The sequence below is a fragment of the Carlito syrichta genome, unplaced genomic scaffold, assembly GCF_000164805.1.
Source record: "Carlito syrichta isolate Samal-C Ts95f unplaced genomic scaffold, Tarsius_syrichta-2.0.1 Scaffold302327, whole genome shotgun sequence".
NCBI classification, from domain to species: domain Eukaryota; kingdom Metazoa; phylum Chordata; class Mammalia; order Primates; family Tarsiidae; genus Carlito; species Carlito syrichta.
Window position 1 is genome coordinate 86282 of NW_007246423.1, and position 17901 is coordinate 104182.

At 38.1% G+C, this 17901-nt stretch overlaps 1 protein-coding gene across 1 annotated transcript in view; it reads right to left on the reverse strand.

Moving 5' to 3' along the window:
* The window catches only part of CUBN (cubilin), a 313379-nt gene that overhangs the window by 70447 nt on the left and 225031 nt on the right, over nt 1–17901 (reverse strand). Inside the window, exons 52-56 of the mRNA XM_008056348.2 lie at nt 17048–17169; nt 16283–16508; nt 13961–14148; nt 4655–4811; nt 2687–2836 (exon numbers count right to left, since the gene is read on the reverse strand). Of these exons, the coding sequence (XP_008054539.1) occupies nt 2687–2836; nt 4655–4811; nt 13961–14148; nt 16283–16508; nt 17048–17169 (843 nt within the window). The remainder of the gene's footprint in view (nt 1–2686; nt 2837–4654; nt 4812–13960; nt 14149–16282; nt 16509–17047; nt 17170–17901) is intronic.

A 17901-nucleotide genomic window follows, 5' to 3' on the forward strand; every position in this document is an offset into this window, starting at 1 on the left:
GCAATTCCAGCACCTTGGGGGCCAAGGTGAGAGGGCTGCCTAAGCCCATGGGTTCAGGCCCAGCCTGGGCAACACGGTAAGACCTACTCTCCATAATAAATCAAAAAATTAGCCAGACATGGTAGTGCATGCCTGTAGTTCCAGCTACTTGGACGGCTAAGTCAGAAGGGTCTCCTGAGCCCAGTGGATCAATGCTGGGGTGGCCGTGAGTGTGCCACTGCACTCCAGCCTGGGTGATAGAGTGAGACTCCAACTCAAAAAAAAAAAAGGGCGGAGGGAAGACCCAATTATGAAGAAGACTCTAAGGTTGCCAACCTAAAGCCGCATTTAAAAGCAAATACCAAGTCCTACTTAAATTACAGGTTCATTGTAACAGGTGATTCACATTCTCCAAGCTCACTTTGTATAATATGTGATGACCCACTATCCAATGAAGCCATAAAACCTTCAGAACTGCTTCACCACATGAAGACCAAGCACCCTGCATTAAAGACAAGCCTCTGGAGTTTTCAAAAGCAAAAATGTGAACACAAAGAACAGAAGCAATTATTGAAGGCCATCACTTCATCAAATGTGTCTGCACTGAGAGCATCATTCTTAGTGGCTAACTGCACTGCTAAAGCTAGGAAGCCCTTTCCTATTGGTGAAGAGTTGATCCTGCCTGCTACTAAGGACATTTGTCGTGAACTTTTAGGAGAGGCTGCAGTTCAAAAGGTGGTACGTGTTTCTCTTTCGGCTAGCACGATGACTAGACAAATTGATGACATAGCAAAGGGTATTGAGGCACAACTTTTAGTAAGGATTAATGAGTCATGGTAAGCAATCAAGGTTGACGAGTCTACCGATATTGACAACAAGACAACAATGTTTTTGTGCAATATATTTTTCGGGAGGACGTGCATCAGGATATGTTATGTGCACTTTTGTTGCCAACCAAAACCCCAGCTGCAGAACTATTCAAGTCTTTGTAATTGTAATTGTAATTATAATGTTTGCTAATGTTTCAAACATTAGAGATTTTGAAAGAGACTAAACCGGAGCCTTCTTGAATGATCACCTATCTCAGCTTTCAAAGGAGTTTGAGCATTACTTCCCAACCACAAAAGACTCCCGAACTGGGAAGGAATGGATCCGTGACCCATTTGTGAATAAACCAGGTGAATTGACTTTATCTGTGCTAGAAGAGGATCAATTGCTTGGGACTGCAAATGATGGTGGCCTTACGAGTATGTTTGAGACATGTTCAGATCTCCATACGTTCTGGATTAAAGTCAAGGTGGAATGTCCTGAGATTGCCACAAAGACACTTAAAAGCCTGCTTCCACTTTCAACATCCTATCTTTGTGAAACAGGGGTCTGCAGTGACAGCAACCAAAACGAGATTACAGAATAGACCGGACATAAGCAACACACTTCAGGTGTCACTGTCTCTTAACCCCCAGATGAGACTGTCTAGTTGTAGGAAAACAAGTTCAGGGCTCCCACTGATTCTGCATTATGGTGAGTTGTACAATGATTTCATTATATATTACAATGCAATAGAAATAGAAATAAAGTGCACACTAAATATAATGCTCTTGAATCATCCTAAAATCATCCCCCTACCCTGGCCCCTTGGAAAAATTGTCTTCCATGAAATCAGTCCCTAATGCCAAAAAGGTTGGGGACTGCTGCTTTCAAAATTGTGTGGAATTTTTATCATGTGTACATAAAATCTACTCTGTAACATATTTTAAATATTTTCTTCAAATGGTGATTTTTAGACTACCCCTTCCTCTACTCACCCCTCTGTCATTTCTGAAGAAGCAATGATAATTCACTTAATAGTAAACTTATTTTCTATGGCTATTATCAGTAAGACAATAAGTGTTGATGAGGATGTGGAAAAGTGGGAACACTTTCTTGTATACTTGATGGGAAAGTAAAGTAGCACAGCCATTATGGAAAACAGGATGAAGATTTCTCAAAAAATTAAAAATAGAACTACAATATGCTTCAGCAATTCTACTTCTGGGTATGAATCCAAAAGGATTGAAGTCAAAGGGATATATGCAGTCTCACTGCAACATGACTCACAACAGCCACGGCGTGGAATCAACCCAATTGTCTATCATCGGATGAATGGATAAGAAATGTGGTATTATAGACACAATAGAATACTATTTGGCTATAAAAAAGAATGAAATTGTGTCCTTTGTGGTAGCATGGATGAACATGGAGGACATGATGGTAAGTAACATAAGCTACACACAGGAAGACAGGTGTGATCTCACTTACATGTGGAATCTAAAAATGTTGAACTCATTGAACATTGAAGCAGAGAGTAGAATGGTGGTTACCAGTGCCTTGTAGAGCTTAAGGGAGTGGGGATTTGGGAGGTGTTGATCAAACAATATATTATTTCTGTTAGAAGGAATAAGTTCAGGAGATCTATTGTACTATATGGTGACTGTAGCTTACACTACTGAATACCTGTTGTACTTGGGTACTTGCTGCATGCTTGAACATTGCTAAGAGAATAAACTTTAAATGTTCTCACCACAAAAAAATGATAAGTATATGATTGAACAAATACGTTAATCAACTTGATTTAGTCATCCCACAATGTATGTACACATATATCAAAACATGTTGGGTACCATAAATACAAAATTTTTATTTGTCAAAAAAAAGAAAGAAAACATACCTTCTAAATGGAAAGACACAAAAGTTAAGCGGACTATGGACAGAGAATCAGCCTCTATGACATATGTACAATTCATATTGTTGTCGTATTGTTTTGGGTAGTTTGGAGAAATGATGTATCCTGAAGGGCCTGTGAAATTACTTCCACATCCTATATGGGGACAAAAAAGAAGAGTCAGAACATGCATTCTTTCATGTAGTATCTATATTATCAAAACAAAAAATTTTTTAGGGATGTAATCCCCTGAGCTACTCCAAATGAAGGAAGCAATAACTAAGAGAATGAAGCTCTGATTTAAAAACAAATACACATGCACAGTAAGAGCATTATACATTTTAGAAAATGCTGGGGAGTTTTATGAGCTAAGTAGTAAAAAATATTATCACGAATCCACCGTAAATCCCTTAATACTAAGGTATTAAAAAGGACAAATTGGCAAAGATTGAATATGGTTCATGTAGATAGGTAAATAAAGCTGATTTTAAAATGATTTGCACCTGATTAGTATTTTATACACCTAATGCTTTAAATATACCTCATTATTAGAAAACTATGCTATTTTCATTACTATTGTTATCTGGCCTTAAGAACAATAATTGCTTTTAAAAAGTAGTTGAATTTACAAATCCCAACTCTTACCAAATTCTCACATAAATCCCTACTTCAGAAACAAAGAAAAATATGTTCTCAGCATTAAAATGACATTTGTTTTTATATAATCACTAATAAATTTCACTTCCTGATCTATCAGTTATAAAAAATATCTGTATCTTTTTATGCTGATATTAAAACACACCAGGTATACACAGACACAACAAACAACCTGCACACCTAGGATTAGGTCTGGGGTTGTCTTTCATTACTTTTCCACGAACCCTTTTTTTTTTCTTTTCTTTCAGACAGGGTCTTGCTCTATTCCCCAGACTAGAGAGCAGAGGTGCAATCATAGCTCACTGCAACCTCAAACTCCTGGACTCAAACCATTCTCCCGTGCCAGCTGAGTAGCTGGGACAATGGGCATGTGTCACCACCCTGAGTTGATTTAATTTTTTTTTAAATTTTGTAGCGACAGGGGCCTCACTATGTTACTCAGGCTGGTCTCAAACTCCTGGCCTTAAGTGATCCTCCTGCCTCAGTCACCCAAAGTGCTGGGATTGCAGGTGTGAGCTACCAGGCCCAGCCACCCATATTCTTTTATTCAGGCCTGAAATATCTATTTACAACATTATCTCCTCTAACTCCTTTCCTCAAACTTTCCCCAAACAGTGGTTTGCAATGAGTGGCTACTTGATTTCACTCAGCCAATAGACACACGTTATTGCTTCTCTGACTTAGAAATGCTACATTTCTCAGTAATCTAATTGTGTTCAGTAGTCAGAGAAGCAACTCGATCCTTCCTAATCCAAGTGGGGAAGGGAAAATTCCAAAGACAATGGCTCCCAAAGTTTACTGAGCACGAGAACTCTCGGGATGAGAGCTAAAATACACAAGTTAAAACGTCCACTCATGTTGTATACCGAACCTTGAATTGTACCCCTACACTTTTAAAATTAAATAAATAAATAAATAAATAAAAATCCACTCATGGATTCTGCATTCAGGCGGGTCTGGGGTGAGGCCCAGGAATCTGCATGTTTCCCAATACCCCGGGGAGATTATGATGCAGCTGGTCAAGGTGACCTAGGCCAGTTACACTATTTGTTTACTAATTACACAGCCACCTGAGTGTCTGCTGAATACCTGCCCCACTGTGGTTTCCAGGCTTATTTCTAGATGTTGGCTAGCGCCATTCATGCTTCTGTATCATTTCGAGTTGATCTATGGTTTAATTAAGTTCTATTCTCACTAATTTTCAAAGAAAGCGTGTTTTCTCAGGATCAGGTGACCCACCCGCGCTCTTCCCCTTAGACCCCCAGTTCCAGCCAACCCTCTCAAGAGTCTCCAGGTTTGGTTCTTAGGGCTACTTACGGCTTACAAAGGACGCAGAGAAGCCCTGAGCCGGCATCTCCTGAGACTGGAAGACGGCAGTGAACGCGTTTCTTGGTGTGATGACAGGACCGGGAGCCACGTTCCCACAGCTCGTGGCCAGCAGGGCCTTGTCGACCTCCTCAGTTCCTGCCCACACCTAGCAGGGTCACAAACATGACTTCATGCTCAAGGTTTTCCCCATTAGTACTGTAATGCATTTAGGTTTGAAAATAATGGTGCTCAGGTATATAGAGAACTAAACATACCAGTAAATAAGACATAGGCAAATCTGCAAGATTTTATTTTGAGAATAATTTTTTTAAGCTGCTTTTGAAATAGCCCATCCCATTCTTGATTTCTCTAAGGAGATTGTGTTCATTTTGTGTTTATCTTTTAAAAATCCCTTACTGTCCAGTTTCCTCTTAGCTTCTAGGTGACCTACGTGAGCTTGGTGGGTACTGAGGGAGAGCCACCTGCCGGGTAGGTCTGGTGGCACTCTCCACTGGGCCTGGGAGGATGACAAATTGTGGTCACAGCTAGAGAATATCACCAAGCAAGAAGTACATAGAAATTAACACATTGTGGAGCATGAAGAAAGTGTACGTGGATTTCAAATATACCTATAATTAGCACAGATTAGAAGATATCATAGAACACTTCTTGGCAGTGATGAGTTGTAAGATTCATTTAAAGAAAGGCTGAGATTCAGTCAGTATGGACTATTCACTAAAGACTGGGTTGGTGACTCCCAAGTAGACCAGGACTGCCATTAAATTGGTCTGGCTGCCTTTTTTTTCCATGGGGAAAAATATATATATTTATATTTGCTGAGGAATAAGGTGAGCATCAAAATTCCAAATCAAACCAATTGTCATCAGTCCCAGAAAAGGACAGAGACAGTAATCACAAAGTCAAAATTTAAATGCAGACTTCCAACTATGAAGCAAGTCTTTGTAATGGAGCCTTAGAGAGTGTATATAATAGATGGTCTTCACCAGACAGGGGCAAGATGTACCTTCCCTGAGGAAACACTGATGGCAGGAAGGGTTGTGGCCAGGTCAGAGTACACAGAGAAAACTGAGGAGTAAGGTGTAAGGGAGGCTGCAGAGGTCACCACAGGACATGGCAGAGATTTGAGGCTCTGTCCTGAACATGGTGAGTAACCACCCGTAGGTACGGTTTTGGGGAAAACATTACAACGTGGAGAGAGAATAAGAGTCAAAGAGAGGATGCCAGGGAACCGTTGGGAGGGTTTTGCCCTAATTTAGGTGAGAGATTATGCTACCTACAATGCTGAGACATTCAAGGCAAGAATGCATATTAGGTAATGAATATATGCAAATTAAGTAATGAATATATGCTATTAGGTAATGATTGTGCATACTTTGGAAAAAAATGATTAAACATGTTAAACAGGGAAGATCCCCTTAGTTCAGAGGGTCTCAACCAGGATCAATTTTGCCTTCCCTAAGGGACATTTGGCAATATTTATAGGCATTGTTTATTGTCACACTTGGTGTGGGGGCAGTATCTAGTGAGTAGGAGTCAGAGATGCTGTTAAACATCTTATCATGTCTAGGACACACACCTCCCCCAACTGAGAATCATGAGGTCAAAGGAGGTAACTGGGTACGTATTAGTCCTACTTGATTATTCAATATTTTCTTTATGTCAAATTACAAAAAATGACTCATTCCAAATATATTCTTTTTCAAGAATATTCCTCAAACAGAGCAATAAAACACCAAGTCATTAAAAACATCTCAACTGGGAAATCAGTCCCTAGAAAGAGGTGTGAAATAGCATTGACAATGTTTCTCAGCTCTTTAAAGCCACATCATTTCTGTTGATTTTCAAACACTCAGTGTCTAGCTGTTAATCATCTTAATGAAGACAAATTATATTTGCCATTTATTAGATATAGGAGGTGCCTGGCGCTGGAGCTACTGAGAACAAAAGTGTGAATATTCTGCCAAATATCAATAGAAAAATCAGGAAAGAAATGCCAATTCTATCTGATGAAATACCCCAATTCTATCTGATGATCTCTTTCTTTAAGTGCCCCCCTTTAATTAACTAACCAGAGGAACAGTATACAGAAGTTTTCTATACGCCTTTTATAAAATTATAAACATACTGAGAGATAACTATGTGCATATTCTATATTTTTATAAACATTATAGGCAAAGTGAGAAGAGTTAAAACTTAACAAAGAACTTCAAGTTCTTTAGTGAAGAACTTGGAGAAGGCTTAAGAACTTACACATTTTTTTTTTTTTTGAGTTGGCATCTCACTCTGTCGCCTAGGCTGGAGTAGAGTGGCACATTCAACGCCACTGAAGTCTCAACCTGCTGGGCTCAGGTGATCCACCTCAGCCTTCCAAGTAGCTGGAACTACAGACATGTTGCCACCACACCCAGCTAATTTTTTCATTTATTGTAGATACAAGGTCTCACCAAGTTTCCCAGGTTGGTCTTGAACCCCTGGGCTCAGGCAGTCTTCTCGCCTCTGCCTCCCAAAGTGCTGGGATTACAGGCGTGAACCATCACACCTGGCTTTTTCTAACATAATTAATTATGAATCTGCATTCTACCTTTTGGCCCAAGATCATAATCGTAATAATAACAAGGATGATGATGGTGATTATAATGGGAAATAGTTGTTCAACATTCATTGCTAACTTGTCAGTCAAGAGTTCATTTCATGGGCTATATTTATGATCCAGGACTCATCATTACTATATTGAATCTGCAAACTGTTGCTAAATTAATAGGTCAAAAATTTTCTGAATTTTCTTAACGTTTTGCATAATTCAGTCTGGTTATAGGCTTTATTTTATCTTTTTTTAAAAAAATGCTTATTGACGTAATTGCAGACCCACATGCATCTGTAAGACATGATACAGAGAAATTTCTTATACACATTTCTCATTTGACATCTTGCAAAACTATGGTATAATATCACAACCAGGGTATTGACGTAGACACAATCCACCAATCTTATTTAATTTCCTAGTTTTACTTCTTGTCATGTGTGTGTGCATATTAAGTTGTATACAACCCTATTAAAGATATTGGACGGTGTCAGTGCCATAAGATCCCTGGAGCTGCTCTTTTATGACTACACATAATTTATTCCCATATCCCCATCACTCTAGCGTCTGGCTATCTGTCCTCCATTTCTAAAACACTGTCATTTCAAAATATTATATAAATGAAGCAGTATGTAACCTTTGGGGATTGTCTTTTTTTTACTCAGCATAATTCCCTGGTAGTCTGTCCAAACTGTTAGTCTATCAACAGTTTGTTTTTATTGAGAAGGGTTATTCCAAAGTATATATGTACCACAATTTGCTTAACCATTCATCTGGTGAGGCAGTGATTTCAGTCGCTGACTATTACAAAAAATGCTTTTATGTCTATACATTTGCATACAGGTTTTTGTGTAAATATAGTTTTTATTTCTCTGTAATAAATGCCCAAGAATGCAATCGTCAGATCTTATGGTACATGCATGTTTAGTTTTGTAAGAAACTGCCAAACTATTTTTACTCTAGAGTGGCTGTATCAACTCATAGAGGCAATAGGTAGGCGACAGCTTCTCAACATCCTTGCCAGCATTTTGTGTCATCACTGTTTTTTATTTTAGTTTATGATAGGTATGTAATGATAACCCAATGTGGTTTTAATCCATACTTTTCCAACAGCTTATGATGCTAACTATCTTTTCATGTGTTTACCATCTGTATATTCCTTTGACGGAATATCCATTCATGTCTTTTGCCCATATTCTCATTGGATTGTTTGAATGTTTACTGTTGAGTTTTTATATTTATATATTCTAGATAGTAGTCCATTGTCAGATGTGTGATTTGTAAACATTTTCTTCTAATCCATAGGTTGCCCTTTCATTTTCTTCCCATAGGCATTAATAGAGCAAAAGATTTTTCATTTAGATGCGGTGAAATGTATCAATTTTTAAAAAATGGATCATTATTTTGGTGTTTAGTCTAAGAATCTCTAGGTACCGGAGATGTCTAATTTTTTCTCTAAAAGTTTTATGTTTTATATTTAAGTCTAGCATCTATTTTGAGTTAAATTTTGTATAAGATGTGAGGTTTAGGCTGAGGTTCATATATTTTTGCCTGTGGATATTCAATTGCTCTAGCTCCATTTGTTGAAGACATTCTTTTTTCTGCATTGGATAGTTTTGACACCTTTGTCAAAAATCAGCTGTTCATGTTTGCTAGTCTATTTCTACATTCTCTGTTTTGATCTGGATTCTCACCCAATAGCATACTGTTTCAATTATTGTAACTATGTAGTAAACCTAGATACATAGTAAGGTAGAATTCTTTGTCCTATTTTATTCATTTCCAAGATTCTTTTAGCTATCAAAGGATTTGTGTTTTTCCATAAAAATTTTACAAAAAAGTTTGTTTATGTCTACAAAAGACATCACACAGATTTTGATAGGAATTGTATTAAACTTACATATCATTTTAGGGAAGCATGACATCTTTACTATGTTAGGTCTTCCAATTCATAAACATGATTGTCTCTTCAATTTAGGTCTTCATCAGTATTTGGTTATTTTTAGCACACAGATCCTGCACACATTTGTTTGGGGTTCACTTGGCAATGAGACCATCCCTACCTCTATGCTGATCCACCTGACCAGGTACTGCTCCTGGGGGAAGAATGAAAGACCAAGGGAGCCAAAGCAAGAGTATAAGCCTCTTGTTTTTACCGATGTAAAAAATAATTAAAGGACTGTTTTAATTGACTACTCAGATAGTTGGCAGCTGAGTTCTCTCCAGCTGAGTTCAGTGCTTGGAAAGATACTTTCTGTTATTGTGTTTCTTTTTAAGCTGTATTTAAAATAGTCAAAGAACACATTTTATATTTCAATTATTTAACTGTGTTGAGGTCTTTGGGTGTCTCAGGATATGGTCTACCTTGGACTGTTACAAGGGCTCCTAAAAATGTGTATTCTGCTTCTGCTGTGTAGTATATTCTGTCTATGTCAATTAGGTCCCACTGGTTGATGGTTTTGTAGAGTTCTATATCCTTGCTGATAATCTGTCTAGTAGTTGTACCAGTTGCTGAGAGGAGAGTGTTGAAGTCTTTAGCTGTAACTGAAGATGTATCCACTCCCCTTCTTCATGTACTTTGCGGCTCTGTTGTTTGGTGCATATACATTTAGGATCACTGTGCTTTCCTGGTGGATTGATCTTTTTATCATTATGTAAGATCTCTCTTTTTCTATAGCAATTTTCTATACTCTGAAGTCAACTTTATCAGACGTAAGTATAGCTACTCTTACTTTTTTTAAATGAATGTTTGCATGCTGTACTTTTTTCATTCTTTTAATTTCAACCTACCAATGTGGTTGAATTTGAAGTTAATATATTGTCACTTGGGTCATGTTTTGGTCTGATAATCTGCCTTTTGATGGGTGTAAGTAAACTATAATTAAGATATTGATATATAAGTGTTATGTCTCCATTTTATTTGTTCTCGAATTTCTCTGCTTTTTTGGTCATCTGTTTCTCTTTCCTTAACTTTCTAGGTATTCCGTTTTGATTGATATTCAGTGCTTTTGTGTACATATCTTCATACAGTTTTGGTAGTGGTTGTTTTTGGTGATACAATACAATATATGTGATTATGGCAGTCTACTGGCATCCATATTTGACTCCGATGAGTGAAATGTATAAACCTGATTTTCATTTAGGTCTCTTTATAGTACCAACTTTTTAATATCATTGTATTGAGTATCAGAGGACATTATAGCTTTTTGTTTTATTAAATATAATTCATAAAGCCTATGAGAAAAGGAATATTCTATTATATGTAGACATATTTTTGCTCTTTCCACATTCCTTTTTCCTTTCCGATGAGTCAAGATTCTTTCTTGTATAATTTCATTTTTGACTGAAAAATTTCCATTTGACAATCTTTAATGGTAGGTCTTCTAGCGACAATGTCTTTTCGTTTTCCTTATGTGAGAAGTTTTTATTTCTTCTATATTCCTGAAGGATAATTTTTCAGATATAAAACTTATGATTGGCAAATCCTTTATTTCAGTACTTGAAAAATATAGCGTCACTTTCTTATGGCCTCAATGATTTTAGATGAGAAATCTGCTTTCACTCAAAGTTGTCTTCCCCTCTAGGTAATATCTAAATGCTCTCTTACTGCTTTCAAGATTTTTGGTTTATCTTAAATGTTCAAAAGTTTAATTATGATGTGTCTTGGCTTGGATTTCTCTGTGTTTATCCTTATGTTCACTCAGCCTTTTGAATCTGTAGGTGTGTGTCTTTTGCTAAATTTGAGGATGTTTATAACCATTAATAAGTATATATTTTTGAGTTGGAGTCTCACTCTGTTGCCCAGGCTGGAGTGCAGTGGCACGTTCACAGTCACGTAGCCTCGACCTGCTGGACTCAGGTGATCCTTCTGTCTCATCCTTCCAAGTAGCTTGAACAGGCATGTGCCACCATGCCCAGCTAATTTTTTTTTAATTGTAGAGATGAGGTCTCACCAAGTTGCCCAGGCTGGTCTCGAACCTGTGGGCTAAGGCAATCCTCTCACCTCGGCCTCCCATAGTGCTGGGATTATAGATGCGAGCTACCATGTCCGGTCAACAACCATTAATATTTTACTCACTTGTCTGCACTCTCTCTTCTCCTTCTAGGAAAATGTTGGCTCTTTTGTTATTGTCCATGGGTCCTAAGGCTTTGTTCATTTTTCTTTTAGTCTATTTTCTCTTTATTGTTCAGATTGAATTCAATTGTTCTGTACTCAAGTTTATTGAGTCTATTCTCTGTTATCTCCACTCTACTATTGTGCCTATTCAGCAAGTTTTTTTAATCTCTGTTATTGTATTTTTCAGTTCTATAATTGCCATTTAGTTATTTACTATAACTTATTTCTTTGCTAAGATATTCAGCTTTTTGTTTCATGATAATGTGTCATGATTGTTGAAGCATTTTTATGACAGCTACTTCAACATCTTTCTCATGTAATTCCAATATCTGATTTATCTGTGTTGACAACATTTGATTTTTTTTTTTCTCACTCATGTGACATTCTTGGTTCTTGGTATGATGGGTTCCTTTTGACTGTATCCTGGAATTTTTTTTTATTATGTTAGGAGACTCTAGTCACTATTAAATAATTAATTTATTTTTGAGGTGGAGCCTCACTCTGTTGCCCAGGTTGAAGTGCGGTGGCACAATCATGGCTCACCACATCCTCGATCTCCTGGGCTTTGGTGATCCTTCTGCCTCAGCCTCCTGAGTAGCTGGGACTATAGGCACATGCCACTATACCCGGAAAATTGTTTAATTTTTTTTTTTTTTTTTGTAGAGACAAGGTCTCACTATGTTGTCCAGGCTGATATCGAACTCCTGAGCTCAAGCAATCCTCCCACCTCAGTCTCCCAAAGTACTGGCATTACAGGCATGAGCCACCACACCCAGCCTCTATAGTCCCTATTTAAATTGTTCATTTTAGCAGGCAGTCACCCTGTTATATTTACCATGAGGTCTTGCCAACTTTTGTAGTCTGTGGTTTCTAGGGATCTTCAATTTTCAGAATCTTTGTGGTATAATTTTGGTCTATTTGGTTGATGTAGTGTTGCTGAGGCTCTCAGTAGTTCTTGCTGGCACCACCTGAGGGAATGGAGGGTGCATCACCTGCGTGGGCCTCTGTGTGTTTCTCAATTGGAGGTGAAAAATATAGTAGGCCGAATTCCTCTACCAATGCCCCCCAGGCATCTCAGTGTCTTTGGGTGGAGGAGGAACATGTCTGACTTGTAGGTATAAAAAGACTTCCTAGATCAAGTCACTTGTTATGACTGTATCCTTTTTGCCAATTCTGCTTATTAGCTCCAGTTCATCTGGGATGAGACTCTGGAAAGAGAGTCTTAGCCCCATGAAGATAAGGCTTTTCAGAATGGGTCAATTTTTGTGACTAGGTCCCTTTTATCCAGTACCAACTAGGTCCCTTTTATCCAGTAGCAACTGCCCTAGTATCTCCGGACTGGTAAAGACTGTCAGGCACTAAGGGGCTTCCCACATCTGGCTGCCTGCTATGACTGGTCATTCTCCTAGCTCTGCCCACCCACACGGTATCTTTTGGTAGAAACAGGAGTCTGTGTTCCAGCAGGGGGGCGAAAAAGTGCTTTCCCTGACCACTTATTATTGGTAAGATTCCCAATAGATACCACTTGCCAGTGGTTTTGGGCTTGCCTGACGTTGTCAGAGGGACTCCCATTGGATCCAGAGGAGGAATGAGCCCATGTCGTTTTACACATTCCATTTTTACTTTGGAGAACTTTCAAGGCTCTATTTAAGTCTGAGCACTTGCTATTGATTCATTTCATTAGAAGAGAGTTGGTTTATTTCATAGAAAAAGCAATTAGAAAAAGTGTATATTAAATGTTTTATTATTTACATATTTTATATGAGATTTTCATTTAAACAGTAAGCATAGCTTAATGAAACATATAACATAATTCAAGAGATGATATGAAATAATATGACACTAAAAGCCACTCTCTGCTTTAGGTAATTTCATATTCCAAGTACTTAGCAGTACTTATGTGATTATATTACCTCTAGTGCTTAAAAACAGCCCTACTAAAGTAGGAATCATGCTCTTCATTTTATATTTGAATAATCTGAAGCTCACATTTTCAACTAACCCACAGAAAGACATGCAGGTGGTACAGAAAGAGAACCTTGCTAATTTCCCCTTTGCCATCATTTTTACACGGGTCTCTCATGGTCTTTTCAACCAGTGAGCGTTTAAAGTCCAGAAGGCTGGCATTAGCTTCTTCTCCAACCTTCTCTGATGTTTGTGACATACTTTAAATTTTTCCTGTGATAGTGCCCTACATTGCAAAGGGTATTTTTCCTTCAGAACCTAGTAGGAAAGGAAGAAAGAAAGAAAGAAAGAAAAAGCAAAAAGAACAAAACAAAACTGGCATTCTCCCCTTAGTTTTAGTTTTCACAGGAAGAAAGAACCACAAATGCTCATGAGAATTTAGTAAGGCCAGAGAATAATCTCATCAACTGAGTGACTTTGCCTAGGTATATAAATGAAAAACCACAGAGAAATATGTGTTATGGTTTAAATCCTAACTCCTAACAGTTGAGGTTTCTCATTTTTTCATCCAAGAAATCCAAGCAGAAACATTGTCTTTTTCCTACTTTGAGAAATGAGTCATTTCTAGCTTAAACGTTTATTATATTTGTGAAACCAGTTTGGCTCCAGTTAAATAAACACATGTACTCACCTTCACGAAGCTGTTCTGACATTGTCCATCACCACTGGGGATCTGGAAGTTGTTGTCAAAGCTGATCTCCAAGTGATTACTTTTGTGGGCAATGACTGTCCAGGAACATCGGCTGTTTTCGGGAAAATTCTGAGGCCAGTGAGGAGATGTGATTGTACCATTATCTGAATGAAATATTCCACCACAACCTGAAATATTGTCAAGTAAAAAAGTCATCAGTCTGCAAGGACATTAACAATGTGGGAAACTCAAGACCACTAGAGAAGAAACTTTTCCGAACGTGAGATTTCAGTTCATCTTTCCTTACAAGTAACTCACATTCAGGGCAGGTGCCCAGCAAGATCTCTCAGTAAATGCAAGGATGAATCCAGAGGAAATTTCAGCTGTTGCAATTGTGTTGCAGTGATACTAAACTCAGCTGAGACCACTAATCCTTTCCATAATGAGGAGAGACATGGATCCTCTCTTCAAACAACGGCAATATTTTTTATTCTCCTTGAGGCTATGTAGTATATGTAGCCTGGCAATGCCAAATTTTGTATTTTATTGCCATTAAGACATGCTAGTACAACTCTATAGTCAGCAATTTTACTCTAACATACCGGACAAGAGAAGGTGATTTTGAGTTGGAAAAAAATTCTTCCATTAAGTAAATCTGGCTCATTCATATATTAAATGACTGATAGATAAAAATAAATGGCATAGGCCAAGCACGGTGACTCAAGCCTGTAATTCCAGTAATTCCAGTACTTTGGGAGGCTGCGGTGAGAGGATTGCCTGAGCCCACGGGTTCAAGAACAGCTTGGGCAATATGGCGAGACCTCATCTCTACAATAAATTTTTAAAAATTAGCTGGGAGTGAAGTGCATGCCTGTAGTTCCAGTTCCTTGGAAGGCTGAGGTGGAAGGATTGCGGGAGCCCAGCAGGTCGATCCTGGGGTGGCAGTGAACGTGCCACTAGAGGCAATAGAGACTCCAACTCAATAAATAAAAATAAATTACATAGACTCCAACTCAATAAATAAAAATAAATTACATAGATTAAAAAAAGAAAAATACAGAATTATTTTCTTACTGTTAAAATCTGTACTTAAGAGATGACAAAGAAAACTATGAACTCAAAACAAAGTGAAGCTAAGTTAAAGAGACATCCTCTGAATCTTTTGCTGTTAAATCCTTGGAAATCAGTGATTCATCTAAAACTCCTTTCCGATTTCTACAGCAGCCAGTGGTTTTTAATGAGGGAAAGTTTGATTCATTCTGCAAAGAGTTTCATAATAGCCGTGACTCTACTAGAAAGAATTATCTCATTTACTGAAATCCTGAATAACATATCTGATATAAGTCCTTATGTGTTTTGAGAATTTTTACAAGGTTTATATCTAATATGCACAGAAGCTACTCTTTTAAAATCAAATCTGTGATATTTTTATTTACTGCCCACGTACTACAACATTTGTTCTAATGCACAAATCTCATCTTATCACCTTCCTCCTCCAAACTCTTCAATAACTCCCCATTGTTCAGGGGATAATACATGAATCAGGCTCTTCCTGATAGGAGCTTGTTTTTTTCTGCCCTCAGCCCACTCAGTGTTCTGCCTCAAATATTTTAAACTACTTGTGATTCCAATACTTCTTTCTGTCACTTGAGATTCCCTGGTTGCACCATGTCCCTTTGCCTATATAGGCAGCACTGCATCATGAAGTGTTAAGATCAAAGTTTTGGCCGGGCACAGTGGCTCAAGCCTGTAATCCCAACACTTTGGGAGGTTGGGGTGAGGGGATTGCCAGAGCTTGTGGGTTGAAGACCAGCCTGGGCAACATGGTGAGACCTCGTCTATATAGTAAATCAAAAAATTAGTCAAGCATGGTAGCACACCCCTGTAGTCCCTGTAGTTCTGGCTACTTGGAAGGCTGAGGTGAAAGGGTCGCTGGAGCCCAGCAGGTCAACGCTGGGGTGGCCGTGAGCATGCCACTGCACTCCAGTCTGAGCGACAGAGTGAGACTCCGACTCAGAAAAAAAGATCAATTTCTGTGTTTGACTGCCTTTATTCAAATTCTGGCTCTATCAGTTATCAGCTATATGTCCTGGGCAAAATTATCAACCCGGGTATTTTCAGTTTCTGCTCATGCAGAGCAGAGACGATGGAGATGATATGTATTGAGACTGTGTTATCCTTTCAAATTGCTACATGAGATGATATGTGCCAGTATTTAGAATTGAGCTCAACATAAAATAGGTAAAAATGTATATATTTTAAGTTAGCCAATACATTAGGAAATACATCACTGAAAACGAATGCAGAGAATCTTTCTTTTACCTGAAGTTTGTGTGCTCCATGTAGCATAAAATCCACCACCTTCCAGTGACCGGTCTGAGTTAAAAATCACCACAAGCTGATTGGAACCAGACTGGATTGTCCTGGGGTTTGAACTTCCGCAGTACTGTCCTATTATGGGTGATCCAGGGGAGCCACCATTCCGGACAGTGACAGAGTCCCAAGCACATACGGTATGGGGTTCAAGATCAAAGTCACTAAATGTAAGCTGAAGGAGAAAAAAGAAATAACAAGGCACTCCAAGTTGTGAGTGAACTTCTCTACCTTGAGGTAGACAAGGCCCTCATAAATCCTTTTCTTTTGTTTTAATATATATTGTTCTACTTTTGTCTCTTATTTAATTCTCCCTTCCCCACTGCTCTTTCTCCTTATTGAAGATTCTCTTGGAAATGTTGAGAGGGGATTTTTCTCCAGGAAGTGGAATCATTAGGGGACCCTCATCAGTCCCCTTGGCTGGGATGGCAACTTGTCTCAAGAACATAAATACACCTCTCTCCTAACTGTAGAATTATCTTCCAATACAGCTTCTCCTATGCTTACAAAGAGATTTCATTCTTCATTAACTGTAGACTTGTAGATGCCAATGTATATGTGCTAATGAAAGAATTTTAGAGACAAATAGTGATCCATTACGAGATGAAAGCCTTCCCTCTTCACTTTCTTGCTAAAAGAACTCCATTTCTGTGGAGGACGTGGTATTGTTATTCTATAGTCTCAGAAGTGTTTCAACCAGTCGTTAAAACTCACAGTGATGGTGTGCCCTTGTGGGGCTTCCAACAACCAAGAGCAGTGGGTCAAGCTGTCATAAGACTCTGGATAGTTGGGACTTGTGATCACTCCACTCTCACCCATCTGTATTCCACCGCAATCTGAAATGAGATTTGTAACTCTCTAGACAAGATATAAGAGAGAGGAAAAAAAAACAACCCTGCAAATCCAAAGTAGTACTGAGAGCCATCATATTTTGTGATTAAACAATAAATCACAAATAAATGAAATTGGGCAGCAAAGTAAAACTGGGTGGAAAATTAGAAAAAACAGAATTCCATGTAGTGCTAATTAAACCAAATACATATTGAAGACAGACTCAAGTTTAGTACAAAGGAGAAGGAAGATAATCTGTACCATTAACAGAGGATAATTAGATATGTGTATTACTAGATATATATAAATGCACAGGGGACAAAGTAAATAATACTGACTTTCTTGAAAAAACTAGGCTGGTAAAAACAAAGGTAAGCTGGAAGGATATGATTAGTACCATAATTAAACACTTTGTCATTTGATGATAAGTATTCAGCTACAGTCAGCTATCAAATCATGCATTTGCATAGGAAATTGAAAATGGATACATTTCTAAAGCATAGTATGGCTGATGTTCAACACAAATAGTACTGTTTCCTAAAACCTGACCTTTGACTTTCAATATGATAAAAAAAAAAAAAATCAACTGGCAAGATGGTTGAGTGAGTAGATAAGAATCAATTTCATTCCTTCCTTCAACCGGCCGTTTGGATATAACACAAAGAAAAGTTAAATAAAACTGTAGATAAAACATAAATTTTGATTCACAGCCAAACTCAATGGAAAGAAGAGAGGAT